The sequence below is a fragment of the Zootoca vivipara genome, chromosome 1 (genome assembly GCF_965207765.1).
Source record: "Zootoca vivipara chromosome 1, rZooViv2.hap1.1, whole genome shotgun sequence".
In the NCBI taxonomy this organism is placed as follows: domain Eukaryota; kingdom Metazoa; phylum Chordata; class Lepidosauria; order Squamata; family Lacertidae; genus Zootoca; species Zootoca vivipara.
In genome coordinates this window covers 84,717,986-84,733,056 of record NC_142582.1, presented here as the reverse complement: position 1 = coordinate 84,733,056, position 15,071 = coordinate 84,717,986, and the positions used below count along the sequence as shown (strand labels likewise).

At 47.1% G+C, this 15,071-nt stretch overlaps 1 protein-coding gene across 2 annotated transcripts; it reads right to left on the bottom strand.

Moving 5' to 3' along the window:
• Positions 1–4,708: 4,708 nt before the first annotated feature.
• Positions 4,709–10,983, bottom strand: SLC35C1 (solute carrier family 35 member C1). Of its 2 annotated transcripts, XM_035115786.3 has the most exons (3): positions 10,731–10,983; positions 8,846–9,399; positions 4,709–6,490 (listed from the first exon to the last, which is right to left on the bottom strand). In XM_035115786.3, the coding sequence occupies exons 2-3, from the start codon at positions 9,366–9,368 to the stop codon at positions 5,931–5,933; spliced, it is 1,083 nt and encodes a 360-aa protein (XP_034971677.1). In that variant the 5' UTR covers positions 9,369–9,399; positions 10,731–10,983; the 3' UTR covers positions 4,709–5,930. The 2 variants fall into 2 exon arrangements, with proteins under 2 accessions (XP_034971677.1, XP_034971658.1); XM_035115767.3 differs by lacking the exon at positions 10,731–10,983 and having other exon boundaries at positions 8,846–10,454.
• Between the last annotated feature and the right edge of the window lie 4,088 nt (positions 10,984–15,071).

Below are 15,071 nucleotides of genomic sequence, written 5' to 3'. Positions count from 1 at the left end.
AAAGTGCCTCGCTGGTTCATTTCTCTTTTCAGTTCCTTTCTGTTCATGTCGCAAGGCAACAAACCAGTAGTTTATATCCCAACATTATATCGAGGAATCAAGCCTGGGTCTTAGCCCTAATCTGACATCCCAATCTTGGACGGTCGAGGTGTGCTTAAATTGATTTATTCCAGCGGAATACAAGCAAAGCAGTCTGCTGCTGTTTGTCTCTGGCATCTGGTTGTCAAAGGCACACTGTCTCCCCCCCCCAAAAAAAGTTAAAAGACTCATTTTATTTCTACTTTCAAGGGCTGTTGACACATGGAGGTTATGCTCCCAGCTATTAGCATTGGCTCGTTGCCTGCAGCAGGTCCCTCCGTGCATTTATGCCATCTAAACGCTGGTTATAAAGTCATCTCAACATCCTGTAGCACTCCTGTGATCAGTGCAGTACTGTACCTTATTTGGACAGGGAAGGGTGCAGAGCTGGGGGGAAAAGGACAGTATCTAGGAAAGGCATAAGAAAATAGTTATATCTGAAATCTATGCATAATTCTTTGAAAGTTAATGAACAAACATGATTTCCCCCCCTTCCAGATAAACATGCTTATACTGTAATTAGATCGGAATATTAAGGGCATTTTTCACATTAACAGTAAGGCTGTCTTCCTGTTGTGTACACTTTCTTGGGAGTTGATCCCAGTGAGATTTACTTCAAACTAAATATTAATGGTGAATACAAAATATAAAAATACCCTCTTTTTGTCTGATGTGTGTTTGTTGTGATTGCCATCCTATATCCACTTCACTGGGAATAAGTCTTGTTTAAATCAACACATTTTATTTCTGATTCTGAATATACATGTGTAGGCTGACACTGTTAGGTTGCAATTTTCAGCCTTTAATCTTTGTAGTGTCTTTCAACAGAGTCTGGTTTTCGTCTTCTCCAGTAGCTTAATGTGCTCATTTAAGGCAACTGGAGCCGTTTGCTTTATGTTGGGTTGCTGACTGACCAGAGGGAAAAAAAGCAAAAACAACAAATTGCCTGGCTTGCTCTTGTGACTTCAACAGGAACTCTGTGTGCAGAATCAGCTGGTGAAGTTTTTCGCAGCATGGAGAGAACATTATTGCCTATTAATGTCTGTCCATCCAGCTACTGTTAAAAACAGTAAAAACAGTGACAGTCTGAAAAGTTAGGAAAACTAGTTTAGTGAACACTTGGGTGATTTGGCACATGTCTGAGTTATGTGTGGTAGTCCATGCAGGAACTAATCCAAGGAAAATCCTGCCTCAGGATTGGAGGTTGGAGCCAGTGGCTTTCAGTGATTTGCCAGCAGAGTTATAGGTTACCTAAGCCTTTCGTTTGGTAACCTGTAATCTGTTCCTATGGTGATACGGGCTCATTTAAAGCAGGGAGTCAAGGCAGTGTCTGAGCTATGGAAACTAAAGGGATTCCCTTCCTAATGTAGGGTTAGACCTTTAACTGCTGCACTACAAGCTGTAGTGGGGTAATCACCAGCATTACTGCCAGATTGTCCCATCCTTCTTAAAGGTGCAGGAGCTTTTCCAGCCCCCACTCCAAAAATTGCCAGCCTTATTCCTGACGTCAAGGAATGTAACATCATACACGATGTACACCAAGGTGATATACGTAGCTGCACCCAGAGCCAGCCAAAGCCCTTTTGCTGCCAGAGGCAAAGGACAGGCTGTCACCCACTCTCCATTCACAGAAGCCCACCAGCAACTGAGATTCACTTGAACACTGACCCACTACACACAAACTAGCTTAGGGGGCACAGGGCTCTGTCCTTTCATACTTTGCTGCCACTTGCTCATCGGTCTGCTGGGCGGCTCCTAGTTCCCTCTCTGACTAATGGTGCAACACAGCAGCAGTGGCACCAGCACCCATCCCATGTGCAGAACAGCAAACTTACTATGCATTGCACGGTGCCTGCCAGAGTATGTGAGCTGGGCTGGTTGCCACTCTGCCTGCTCGCTTGGTTCAATGACACCGTCATATTTAGAGAAGGCAGCCCAGACAAGCAACAAAAGTGAGCATTGCTATGACCAGACTCAGGGGGGTGGGAATGATTCCCTCTGTGAGGGAATTCCAGAGAATGGCTGGAAGGCAGCCACCTCAGCTACCGCCACATGGTGGGTTTGATCAGGATTGAGTCTTGGATCAACACTGCTTGCACTTCCAACTGTACCCTTCTTGCTGTCTTCCTTTCTTGGCTCCACATTTCTTCGTGCTCTCAGTGGCTCTGTGCATTTACATACAGTAGAAACTTTATTATTCACCATACATGAGTGTTTGCCCAGCTGAGGCCTCCTATAAATGCTCTCTTCTGGCAAGGCCAGGAACAATAGCGTGTCCTCTTCCTGCAATCATCCTCTTTCAACAGCTTCAACTTGAGCTTTGCCAGTAACAAAAGGGCACATTGCCCTAATGAGACCCCCTCCCCATGCATATTATGTGCTGGAAAAGGGCTAGGATTCAACCCTGTGCAAAGGGAACATCCAATAAGTCAGGGCAGCAGAGGGGCACAGAGGGAAGTATCTGTTCTGCTACAGAGGTTACTCAGTGGGTCCCTCCTAGGCCAGTGAGCCTTAGGCATGTTGAAGATGCATTCCCTGTGTCTGCAGCCATGGGATTGTTGTCTATGACATGACGTTGTATGTTTACACTCCACAGAGTGGGAAGTGACGGAGACAGGATGTTTGTGTTACTGTGTTCCGTGAAGTGGGACTATTGTCCTTTGTCCTTTCTCTTTGCTGTCTGTTGCTAGAGAGAGAGGGAGCCATGTTGCAGTGCTCCGTGTGTAAATAAACACAGTTTAGCCAAATGCTGAGTTGCTGAGGTCTGTTACACGCACTGTGTACACTCTGTGGATCCCTGAGTGTGCTGATGTCTGTTGGCATCAGTCACTGTGATGTTCGGGCAGAGGAAAGCTTTTGAAGCCCCCGAACGATCAACCAGGAAGGAGAGAACATGCCAGTCAGGCATGTGTCTTCACCAAGGTCCTACTCATGTGTAGGACAACTCCTAACAAGGCATAGGGAATGAAAGTGCCCCTCCTGGCACTCAAATTGCTCCCCAGATCACACCCTGCTTCACACCCTGAGTGTTTTTACCTGACTGAGATGTTTCCTTAAAGTCTGAACATACTGTACCTCCTGCTTGCCTGGATACAAGTTAGAGGTGTGTATCTACTGTTCCAAGATAAAATCTGCATTCATTATTTCATCTGCTTTTGGCTCTGGTATGTAGGTTTGCCACCGCAGGATCTACACTCTTTTAGAAAGTAGAACAAATACAAAATATTGTAGGGAAAAGCTGAATCTGCAGCATGAGGTGATTTTAGTGTGTTACTGTTTTTTGAGGTGATTTTGGTGTGTTACTGTTAAAAATATTAAAGACGCTGTTTCCTTGTATGAATTATCTGCCAGGATATTGTAAATTCTCCCTTCACTCAAAAAGGAACTTATATTGAGTTTTGGCAATATGAAAATGTAAGCAAGTTGATTTAAGTAAATAACTAATAAATAATGGCTATATGCTTATTTAATGATGGGCTTGAAAGTGGGGTGGGATAGTATAAAGGCACAGCCTGTGTAAAGATTTGATTTGCATTAATTCCTTTTTGGAAAAATGTTGTCTCAAGTTATGCTGGCCCACTTGTGAACAGTGTTTGCCAATTCATGACAGGTCTCCAGAATGTCGTTTCTAAGACCTACAAGAAAGATTTAGGAACATAATAAGAGCCTGCTGGATCAGGCCAAATACCAAATATCTGGTGCATCCTGTTGTCCCAGATGCCTGGAGGTAACCAACATTCCAACATCTTCCAACATCTGACTTCTCTGGATGTCCACTTCAAGAATCCCTACTGTCATTTGATTAGAAGTTCAAAATGTCATGAGCTTTTTTGAGCTGTGGTTTTAGGGAGCTGGACTCATGTGACTCTTACAGAAGTGCCAGTGGCATTGCTCTGACTCAGGTGTGGCACTGGTCTATCAGCATACGGCTCAGAGGTTCTTGTGCATGGCTTCCAATGCCCTACGGGGATCACCAACATTTAGAATTTTGAGGAAGTCCCATGGGGGGGGGTCATGACATGGCACAAAATGACTGCTACATTCAAAAGAGCAGGAAAAAATACAGGGCCAACCCTCCCCACCAAAAAAAGTGCAGGCATTTCCCCTCCTCCAATTAATTCAGCCACCACCACACTTGGGCACTGAGAGAAGCTCTTTGCATTGATTCTCTGGCATCCAATGAAATATGGGCATATTTAAAGGATGTGTGTTCAGTATAGGAGAGGCAGTGCTGGTTCAAACAGGAGCTGAACAGGAAGAGCAAACAGTCTGTCCTGCATTGCAGATTTTTGGCAAGATGTTTACACAGGAGAAACTGGTGCCAGCTGCAAAGGGTCACTTTCACGATCCTTGAGATAACATATGCTAGCACCAGTAGGCTAGAAGTGAGTTACGGCTTTAAAAAGAAAAAAGAGCCTAGGGTTTAGTTTACATGAAATCCTCTGCTTGGAGTATAGCTGTCAAGTTTTCCCTTTTCTCGCGAGGAAGCCTATTCAGCATAAGGGAATTTCCCTTAAAAAAGGGGAGAACTTGACAGCTATGGCTTGGAGCCATCTGTGGCCTCCTCTCACTTTTTATCCCATTCACCTTACCATTGTCCAGGAAGCAGTCAAGCCACTCAAAATAGTAATAATAGTGAAACATACATTTATTAAACAAATGTAACAATCAAAGTTCCACAGTGGAAGATTCGTTTCCCAATACAAAATCACAGAAGATAAGGGGGTGGGGTACAGACATGGGAAAAAAGGCAACAAGGCAAATGAGTGAAACATTCCAATGAGACGTGGGCTCTTGGAGCCCATGGGAGGGTCACTCAGTAAAGGAGTGCATAAGTATCATTAAATCCTATCTCTCTGAAGAGCAGTGGGCATGCTGCCGTTTTAGTTTCTTCAGAACCCATTAAATGCCGGTCAGGCTGGCCACTCACATACCTTATTTTATCAGTGATCCTGGGGAGAAGAGTCGGGCCTACCATGACCGCTACTCAGTTAAGGGCTGGAATTTCTCAAGGAATTGTGGGAAGGCCATACCACCACTTTCCAAAACAACTCAGCCCCAACTTCCTTTCTCGCGAGTTAGCCCTGAGGCCCAATGACACTCCCCTTAGAAATGAACTTGATGAACAAATGGTGCTGTTTGAAATCCTGCACAACCCTCACCAAACCCAAATGCATATCCTTTGGTGTCTCGGGGGTATTTCCCCTCACCGTTGGAAGATGGTGCCCTCGTATTTCTTGGTACCAATTTGCCCCATGGGGGAAGAAGGGGTTAATGACCAAACCTTGGGTGACTTTAGCTGAAGTAAGAGATTAGTCCTTCAGCAAGCACAGCAGATTGCATTGTGTGGGAAGACAATGTTGAGATGCACCTTCACAGAAAGCCCACTCCCCTTGGGACAAACATAGGCAGAATCCCTCTACCCTTATTTCTTTCAAGTCTTCTTCCATTGGTCCTTAAACATAACACACACACCTTCCTTTTACCAAGGGAAAAGCAAGGCGCACAAAGGCAAGTAGCTAGTAGTGATAGCAGCCATTTTTTCAGGAGCGACTTGATTGACCACAAGTCCCTTATCTGAGCTCCCCAGCACAGACCCCCACCAACCCTCATCACCTCTGTGATAGAAAACCAATTGTAAAAATTCCCCCTTGACCAGGATTACCACAGCAAAGCCTCTATCTGTGGAGGACGCTGGCTCACCCACCAATTTCCACTTCCCACAAATTTGCAGCCACAGGATTTCCCGGCTTTGTGGACTCCAAGCCGTGGCTCTCTTCCCAGCCAAGCTCCACTGCATCTGTGCACGCAGGCTGCTAGTGCAGACAGTGAAGGTACAGCCTGGGGCGAGTTTAGACACCAGTCTCATTTTTCTCGTTTGCTTTAGGAATAGGTTCCTCCTGTACCTTCTTCATCTCTAGCCCTTTCACCCAGGTGTAAGCAAAGGAGCCGCTGAGAACCATCATGTTACTAGTCCACCATAGGAAGCTCTTGGTTTCTTCATAATAGCCGACGGCTAGCACAGTCTGAGCACATGCTTTCGCAGTCCCGGAGACGTTGTGAGTGAGTGGGCTGGTAAATTTGATCTGAAGTCCTGTCACATAGCCAATAGCGAAGCCGAACAACCCGCTCAGAGTCATCATGCCCCAGAAGTTGAGGCTCCCCAATTTATCAAAGTAGTAGAGTGTATGGAACTCACCGGAGAACAACATGAGCGGCAGGAACAAGATACAGGCATTGATGTTGTTGTAGAATGTCAGGCGCCAGATGCTGCTGTCCACAGCAGGCAGCACTTTTTTAGTGTAGATAGCATTGAGCGAGACGCAGAGGCTGGCCAGGATTCCGAAAACTATGCCAGCCCAGGACAATGTGCCTTCAGCTCCCTCCTGGTCTATACCGAGCCAGAAGCCACCTATGAAGCAAAGAAGACTGGTGACCTACTGGCCAGGCAAGAAAAGCACAAGAAGAGCCCCAGAATTAGCAACTTAATCCTTAAGATGCGAGACTCTGACAACTCAGAAGGGGAGAGCAGTTTCCACTCCCTTAGTGTTGTTTATCTTTGGAGATTTGTGGACGCACATCAAGACTGTCCTGATTCTTCTGGGGGATCATTGAAAAGGAGAACTGGGAACTCCCGCAGAGCACTGATTACAAGAAGCTGTGTTTTTGTTTCTAAAACTTTAATGGAGAGTTCAAAATTTCAACACAATATTGCATTTGAGTAAGCACTTTGCTGTTAAATATCTTTAGGGCTGGCTCTCTTCCAACTCTATGATTCTATGATTCAATCTGCTGCCTTCCCTTACTGTAATTCTGATTCTTATTGGGCTCTGACTCTTGATTTTTAATTCTCTGTTTTCTAAACTGTTAAGTTTTATTGGGGAGAGGCAATTGTATTTTGTTTTTTATTTTGTTTGTAAGAAATGTTATTGAGTGTTGCTGTGTTTTTATGTAAGCCACTTAGATAGTTTTATTATATTAAGACGTATAATATTTTTGAACAAATAAATACCTTTGTAGGTGGGAAGAGGAAATGGACTTGTGGGGCAAGAAATGGTAATTGTAAAGAAATACTAAGCTCTGAAAGTCGCTCTAGCTTCTAGCTTTGACACTAACACCTTTGCTCAGTATTCCCTCACTCAGCTCAACTTCTTACCAATTCTTTCCACAGATGGTGACCATATGTTGCTAAGTTTTTCTGTATAAATATAAGAGCTTAAAACTTTTATCTGGAAAAATAAAAGTTTATGTGCAAGCCACTGGATTTTTCTCCCATGTGAAAAGTAAGCATGTATCTTCCATGTGCATAAATAAGTACTGCATGATCACCCCCATCACAAATGGAGATTAGAAATCTACATGCTAGAATAGGCAAGCATCTCTCAGCTTGTAACAGACCTAAACATCAAGTGTTCCCTCTAACCCTTAGATTAGATACTGTGAGTGAACCCAATGGTACCATCCATCATACCCATGGCACTTACACCTGTGACGTACTTAATGTCACAATGTCCAACAGCAGTTTGCACTGGACGAAAGAGCCTATCCCTTTTAGGCACAGTAACAAATCAGATAAAAAACAAAGCACTAAGGGACCCATGAGTGATCATGGCATGCAAGAGGGACGAACAGGAGTTCATTCAGAAACTTCACATTCTTAACAAAGGCAATGGTTCCTTTGCACGCCATGAAGAATTAAAGATTATTACTGTTCCTTTAAGAACTACAGAATATTTCCCTCTGGTCAACTTTCAGAAGACTTTCCTGCCTTACTTCCCCCAGTTCTAAGACAGCATCTGACAAGGTAGATTGTCACTTATGAAAGCTTTATTTTTAAATAAAAAAGCTCCAAAAAAGTTAGTCCTAAAAGTCTCAAACAAATTTCTCTCTGTGTGTGTTATAGAGGACAAGAATATAACTTTCACATTTTATACAAGCTACAGATCCGTGAGGCTAACAGCCTAATTCAGCAGGGGAACGGCCTTTCAGTTGTTACCAATAGGGCCGGCTCTATCATTAGGTAGAGAGAAGCAGCTGCTTCAGGCAACAGTTGCTGGGGGGGGGGAGTAATGGCAGCAATTCCAGTATTTCTCCTGAGCCACTCCCCTCTGCTGAAGGGCAGCTGTGCACACCACACCACCTGCTCTGCAGCCCTACACTAGACTGCTGCCGACAGGAGTAGTGGAGAATTCCATCCCAGTATTGAAACGAGATTCAACTACCAGTCCATTAAACTTCTGCATGTGGTCTGGCCGAGAAGGGAATGGGGGTGGTGGTGGCATATTGTCTTTCAGGCAGCGAAACTTCCAAGGCAGGCCTAAGTCGCTATTGATAAACAACTGAAAGTTAGAAACCATACTGCAAATCATCCAAAGACTCTTCTGTCCATCCCTGCCCTAAGGCTGAAATTCTAGGCCTGTTTTCTTGGGATTAAATCCCAGTGGGATTCAAGGGGACTTCTAAGTGAGAGTGCATAGGCTCAAGAGGCACCGGACACAATTATTTGTAGAGAAGAAAAGGCGGGGTGGGGGTGGGGGACAATGACTGGAGAAGTTAGGAACACCAACCCATTTTTTTCCTTGCTGGTTTGGGAAAAAATGGGGGAAACCCTGGGGTTTCTTCCACTTTGGGGGTGGGGAGGAAATCAGTTTTCCCCACTCCCAAATTGTTCCATTTGCAAATTCTACCTTACTAGAACATACCACGCCAAGGTGATTCTCTGCCATACCTAAAGTTCCTTTTGCCCTGCCCATTAGACCCTACTCACCTATGATGACCCCGCAGGCCAGAAGGGCATACAGAGAAGTGGTCTGCTTCAGGAGCAGGTAGGAGAGAAGCACATTGAAGACGGTGGTGAGGGAGCGCCCCACGTTGTAGAAGGCCACGTTGACGAACTTGAGGCACAGGTTGTTGAAGGTGATCATGCCTATGAAGACCACGGAGAGGGGCAGGACGCTGCGGGACACCTTGAGGTCCATGCGGATGGAGGGGAAGTCCACGAAGCCGGCCGGGCAGCAGGAGGCCACGAGGCTCAGGACCTTGCAGATGAGGACGGTGACAAGGCACTGGTAGAAGGTGACGAAGAGCGGCGCTTCGAAGCGCAGCGAAGGGCTGCCCAACAGGTACTTGTTGAGGAACACCATGGTGATGGAGATGAACCAGTAGAGGGAGACCACCGTGGCAATGCGCAGAGCCCGGATTACGAACGGAGGCTGCTTGCCGCCGCCGCCCTCCTCCCCCTCCGGGTGCTGCTGCTGGAGCAGCGGGTCTGAGGATCCGCTGAGTGCCATCTTGAGGATCGCCGAGCGCTTCAGCTGCACCCTGTTCATGACGGAAAAGAAGCGGGGGAAGAAGCTCAAGGGAGAAACGAGGAAGAGGTGCCCGCGGCCACTCGCGCCCCGACGGTCCCGCAGCCAGCAAAGGGCAGCGCCGGCAAGTTCATGTAATGTACGAGATCCCCGCGCCGAGAGCAGCAAGCCGCGGTGCAATCTCGGGGATCGCTGAAGGCAGGCAGCCGTCTTAAGCGTACTTTACTTGCAAGGAGGATCCATAGCAATGGATCAATGGGATGTGCCTCCAAGAAACGTGTTTGGCTCGGGGAACGGGATCCAGGTCCGCGCAGGGCTTCGGCCTGGCTGCGCTCACCCCGGCAGCCGGGAAGGGGACGCCCGTTCGCTCACTTCCTTTCTGCTGGAGCCCACCAGTCCCTGAGCTTGGCTCCGCCTGCGAGGGGCCGGCCCCGGCTTAAAGGAGCCGAGCGCTCCGGATTTAACGAGGCAGCTGACGTGTCGCGATGGCGCCTGTTGCAAGATCGGGTAACACTCGAGAGACGCCGATGGCACCTTCTGCGCGGGCCAACGTGCCTTTGATACGCCTTCCCCGATCTCGCTTCGCCCGCCCGTGGGCCCGATTCAAAGCACGGGTTCACCCAGGGAGCGGGAGCTCGGGCCAGCGGGCGAGCAGCTCTTTGCAACCTCGCAGCTGCTCGCCTGCCCAAGGCTGCCTCGACTCGGTGCCTCCCGGTCAATAGCCGTTAGGACCCCCTTCGGACGGTGCTACGGCCAAGGCTACCGCATGGCAAACGGACAGAGGGAGTTTGAGAAGAGCCGCAGCTCTCGGAGCAGTTGCCCCGAGTGCAGAAGGGCACTCAGTGGCATCTCCCGGTGGAGAACCGGTGGCCCACCCGATGTTGCTGAACTATAATTCCCATTAGCCCCAGCCATCATGGCCAGTATTCAAGGATGATGCAACGTCGTGAAGGCCACAGGTTCCTCACCCAGGTGTAGACCATACAGAGTAATGGTCTGGGTATCTTCCTATGTGTGCAGCTACCACAGCCTCCATGTCTATTTGCTCCTCTTGACCCTCTCCTCTCTGTCTATCTGGGCAGTGCTGCAGCTAGGACGTTCCACTTGTGCTTTCTCTGAGTGATGCAGCCATGAAAATTGCATCCAATGGCCTGTTTCCAACATCATACAATTGTAGAACTGGAAGTGACCCTGATTTCTGCTCCTTGCAACTAGCACTCCTTCCCTGCTTTGTTCGGTGGGTAAGTGGCACCTTTGCCACCTCCCTCTGACAAGGAGGGGAGAATGTGTGGGGAAGGCACAGCAGCTATTAAACACCCACTCCCCAGATATCCCTTCACTCACCTCTCACTTAAGCAGCAAGCAGCTCTTCTGCCTTTTTGCAACAACGGCTTGTACTTCCTGGATCGGATGTTTGCTTGCTTCCTTATTTATCTTTTGGTACCACCCATCAATGAAAAATGTTCATGTGGCACCAACAATCTTTTGGCTATACAGGCAGCAAACCCAGCAGCTACAGCTTTTTCCATCACTGCAACCCCACCTGAAAAAGGGTCCACATGCGGAATTTCTCTAGCATTCAAAGGCAGCATGAGCTCTGCAAGAAAGTATGTTTTGTAAGTTTGCTTCTCCCCTTTCCCTTTCAGCTGCTATTGTTTAATTCAATTTATTTTCATTTAGTACATCCAAGGAGCTCAAGGGGGCATACGTGGGTTTCTTCTTCCCCCTTTTTTCTTCCCAACAACCCTGAGGTAGCAAAATAAAAAATTCCTTCAGTAGCACCTTAAAGACCAACTAAGTTTATATTTTGGTATGAGCTTTCGTGTGCATGCACACTTCTTCAGATACCTTATCTGAAGAAGTGTGCATGCACACGAAAGCTCATACAAAAATATAAACTTAGTTGGTCTTTAAGGTGCTACTGAAGGAATTTTTTTATTTTGCTTTGACTCAGACCAACACGGCTACCTACCTGTAACCCTGAGGTAGGTTAGGCTGAGAGACTGACTAGTCGAACTTCACCCATGGAACTTCATGGCTGAACAGGGATTTTAAACCTGGTCTGCCTCTAAAGATTCCCTCTAATGACTACAGCACACTACTTCCAAGCAAAGAGTTACAAATGAGCATGTACAGAGTGCCTGTGCCATGGCTGAGGGCACTGTTCAGATAGTTATGCTTGTAGGCATGTCTGACACCCACAGCCTCTCATATTTATTTGGGTGGTAGCTGTCTGAAATACTCTCACCGTGTAAATCAAAACAGGAGATTGTGCCAGAAAAACGGCCTGTTCAAGTCACCACAAGTGGTAGCTATATCAATATGAATCGCCATTCGGTATTATTTGGGGTAATTTTGCCACATTGCATGGTAGACCAGCATAGGAGCCAACTCCTAGGGGTTGAGGCGTCTTCACCCCCTCCCAATAAAATACCAAAGTTAATGGACATTGCCATTCAAATGGTGTGCATGCTCTGTGACGTGATCAATTATGCAGGGCGTCCCTAATATTTTATTCAAGTTGGCACCTCTGCAGACCAGTGTAACAGTCGACCAACATCTCAGCCTCCAGCATACTAAATGGTACCTCAGGTTACAAAAACCTCAGGTTACAAACACTTTGGGTTACAGACTCCGCTAACCCAGAAGTAGTACCTCAGGTTAAGAACTTTACCTCAGGATGGGAACAGAAATTGCATGGTGGCAGTGGGAGGCCCATTAGCTAAAGTGGTACCTCAGGTTAAGAACGGTTTCGGGTTAAAAACAGACCTCTGGAACAAATTAAGTTCATAACCAGAGGTATCACTGTGTATAGCAATGTTGCCACAATTCTGTGTTCACATTTATAGCCCCCATTTTCAATCCTTAAACAGGATAGATTGCAGGTGACAGTAAGTGAGCAAACAGAGATAATCACTTTGCGAGCCATGGCAAACCGGAAGCTTACTATATACTTCCTTATTACTTGGCAAGTCCGTTCAGATTACCAGGTGGATCTTCCCAGCCACCAAAGCTAATGGCTGTTAATGGTTCAGTGCTTTCATTCATTTATTTATCCATCTAATCCCTTGCATGCTTTTAAATACATGGGCGTAGGCAGGGGGGCAGGAGGGGGCAATTGCCCCCCCTAGAAGCAGGGCCGCTGGCCAGCCTGCCCCGCTGCCCGCCCGCTGCCGTCTCCCTTCTCCCTGGCTGGCTGTGGGGCGGGCGGACGGAAAGCCAGGCAACCGCTTTGCGCGGCTCTGGGGCTTTCCCTCCACCTGCCCCGGCGATTGCAGAGGGGGAGGAGGGGATCGGAGCAGCCCAATTTCCGGCTGATCCTGGCTCCCCCCCGCCCCTGCCGATCGCGGAGGGGGAGGAGGGAGTCGGAGCAGCCCGATTTCGCGCTGATCCTGGCTCCCCCTTGCCCCTGCCGATCGCGGAGGGGGAGGAGGGAGTCGGAGCAGCCCGATTTCGGGCTGATCCTGGCTCCCCCTCGCCCCTGCCAATCGCGGAGGGGGAGGAGGGAGTCGGAGCAGCCCAAAATCGGGCTGCTCCGATCCCCTCCTCCCCTTCCGTGATCGCCGGGGCGGGAGGAGGGAAAGCTGGCAAGGGAGAAGGGAGCTTGACTTGCCCCGCTGTGGCCCCTCCCCCTCCCCTTGGCCCTGCCCCTTGCCCCCCTGATTTTCATCCTGGCTACGCCCCTGTTTAAATACATTAACGACTTTTACAATATATTCTGATCATGTCTTTCATGGACTAGTTGAACCGTTGGTTATCTATATCCTTAGGATATACTGCACTACCATCATGGGTTCATGGGTTTCAGATGGGCTATTAACTTCAGAATTCTAATACAGTAAATATCTGCCATTGACAAAGGTGTTTTAGAGCTGGCTGCAGTTGTGCTGCTTGCCACATGCTCCCCCTGCTGGTGGAAAGCACACACACCGCCTTTTACATGAAATTGGACTCGGACCCCACACAAGAATACAAAAAAGAACTGAACAAGATTGTTAAGGAGCTACCCCCACACATCCAAGAACAGATCCTCACAAACACACCAACGGAACCTCGATCAGGAACTTTCTATCTTCTACCTAAAATACACAAACCAGGAAATCCAGGATGCCCCATCATCTCAGGTATAGGCACTATTACAGTGGGTGTAATATGGACTCTGTTCTGAAACCATATGCCATCAGTGCTCCCAGCTACGTACGTGACACCACAGATTTTCTGAGGAAAATACAATCTTTGATAGACCTATCTAGAATGAGGCCACCCGCCAGACTGGTCTTTTACAGTGGCTGTATTCAACAACAAGCTGTATTACTAGCAGTTTTGTTCTGGGACATCTCCTCTTGCTTCAGAAATGCTCTACTATACTGTTGTGTTATTGACTCTGCTAAGTGCTCAGTAGTGTTGTGTCCACTGGCACCCACTGTGTGTGCGGGCTCACACATACCAGGAGGGACCAGGGACTGGGCATTGAGGGTAAACAAAACCCGCTGTGCCAACCCAACCCATGCCGCTGGTAGTGCCAGGCAGGCGTAGGGCACAGAGGGTTCATGGGGCCGTGCTGTGCTGTGTCACTTGCCCACCTAACAAGCTGGAACATGTGCAGAGGAGGGCAACCAATATGATCAAGGATCTGGAAACCAAGCCTTATGGAGAATGCTTGAGGGAGTTTGGTATGTTTAGCCTGAAAAGGAGGAGACTAAGGGGAGATAGGATAGCCATCTTCCAATATCTAAAGAGCAGTGTCACATGGAAGATGGAGCAAGCTTGTTTCCTCCTGCTCCGGAGGGTAGGGTCCAAAGAACTTTCTGTTTGACAGTGGAACTGACTCCCTTGGAAGGTGGTGGACTCTCCTTCATTGAAGGGTTTTAAGCAGAGGTTGGATGGCCATCTGCCGTTGATGCTTTGGTAGAGATTCCTGCATTGCAGGAGGCTGGACTAGATGACCTTTAGGTTCATTTTCAACTCTACAATTCTATGATTCTAAGATCTAGACATACCATACAGGGAAAGTAATTTACATAATTTACATCAAAATGCATTTTGGGGCTTGCTGATCTTCTTCTTCTTCTTCTTCTTCTTCTTCTTCTTCTTCTTCTTCTTCTTCTTCTTCTTCTTCTTCTTCTTCATGCTTCATTTACTGTAGTTTCATCCATACATCAAAGACTTTTATAGTCTGTAAATCAAGCTCATCAAAATAAAAAATTCCAACAAATAAATATATATCTTCATATATTTGACTTCCCGTCCTTCTCAACATCTTTTTACTCTAATAAACCTATTACCTAAATTTATCAGCAAAATCATAATAAATGTCTGATCTTATTGGACCTACAGGTCCATGAAACGTTTCTCCACCCCCACCTTTAATGTTTGGGACCTGCTTATACCTCATCCTCTTAACCACTGTAGTCTATCATTCCAACAGTATGCTGGTAGAAAAATGTTATGTTAATTTCACAAACAGATCCTCTGGAACAAATGCTTGTGGGGGGGGGGGAGCTAATCTGTTTGCATTTTAACAGTGATTCTAGCCCTCTCTCTTCCATAGAAATACCATGTTCCTTACAATAGCATTCTAGCTGGATATATAGCTTTCACATCTCTCATTCAATTCCCTTCATTGTCCTTTTGCTTCATTAACATAAGTGCAGCGATTAGAGAATGGAAAGTCCCATTGTATCT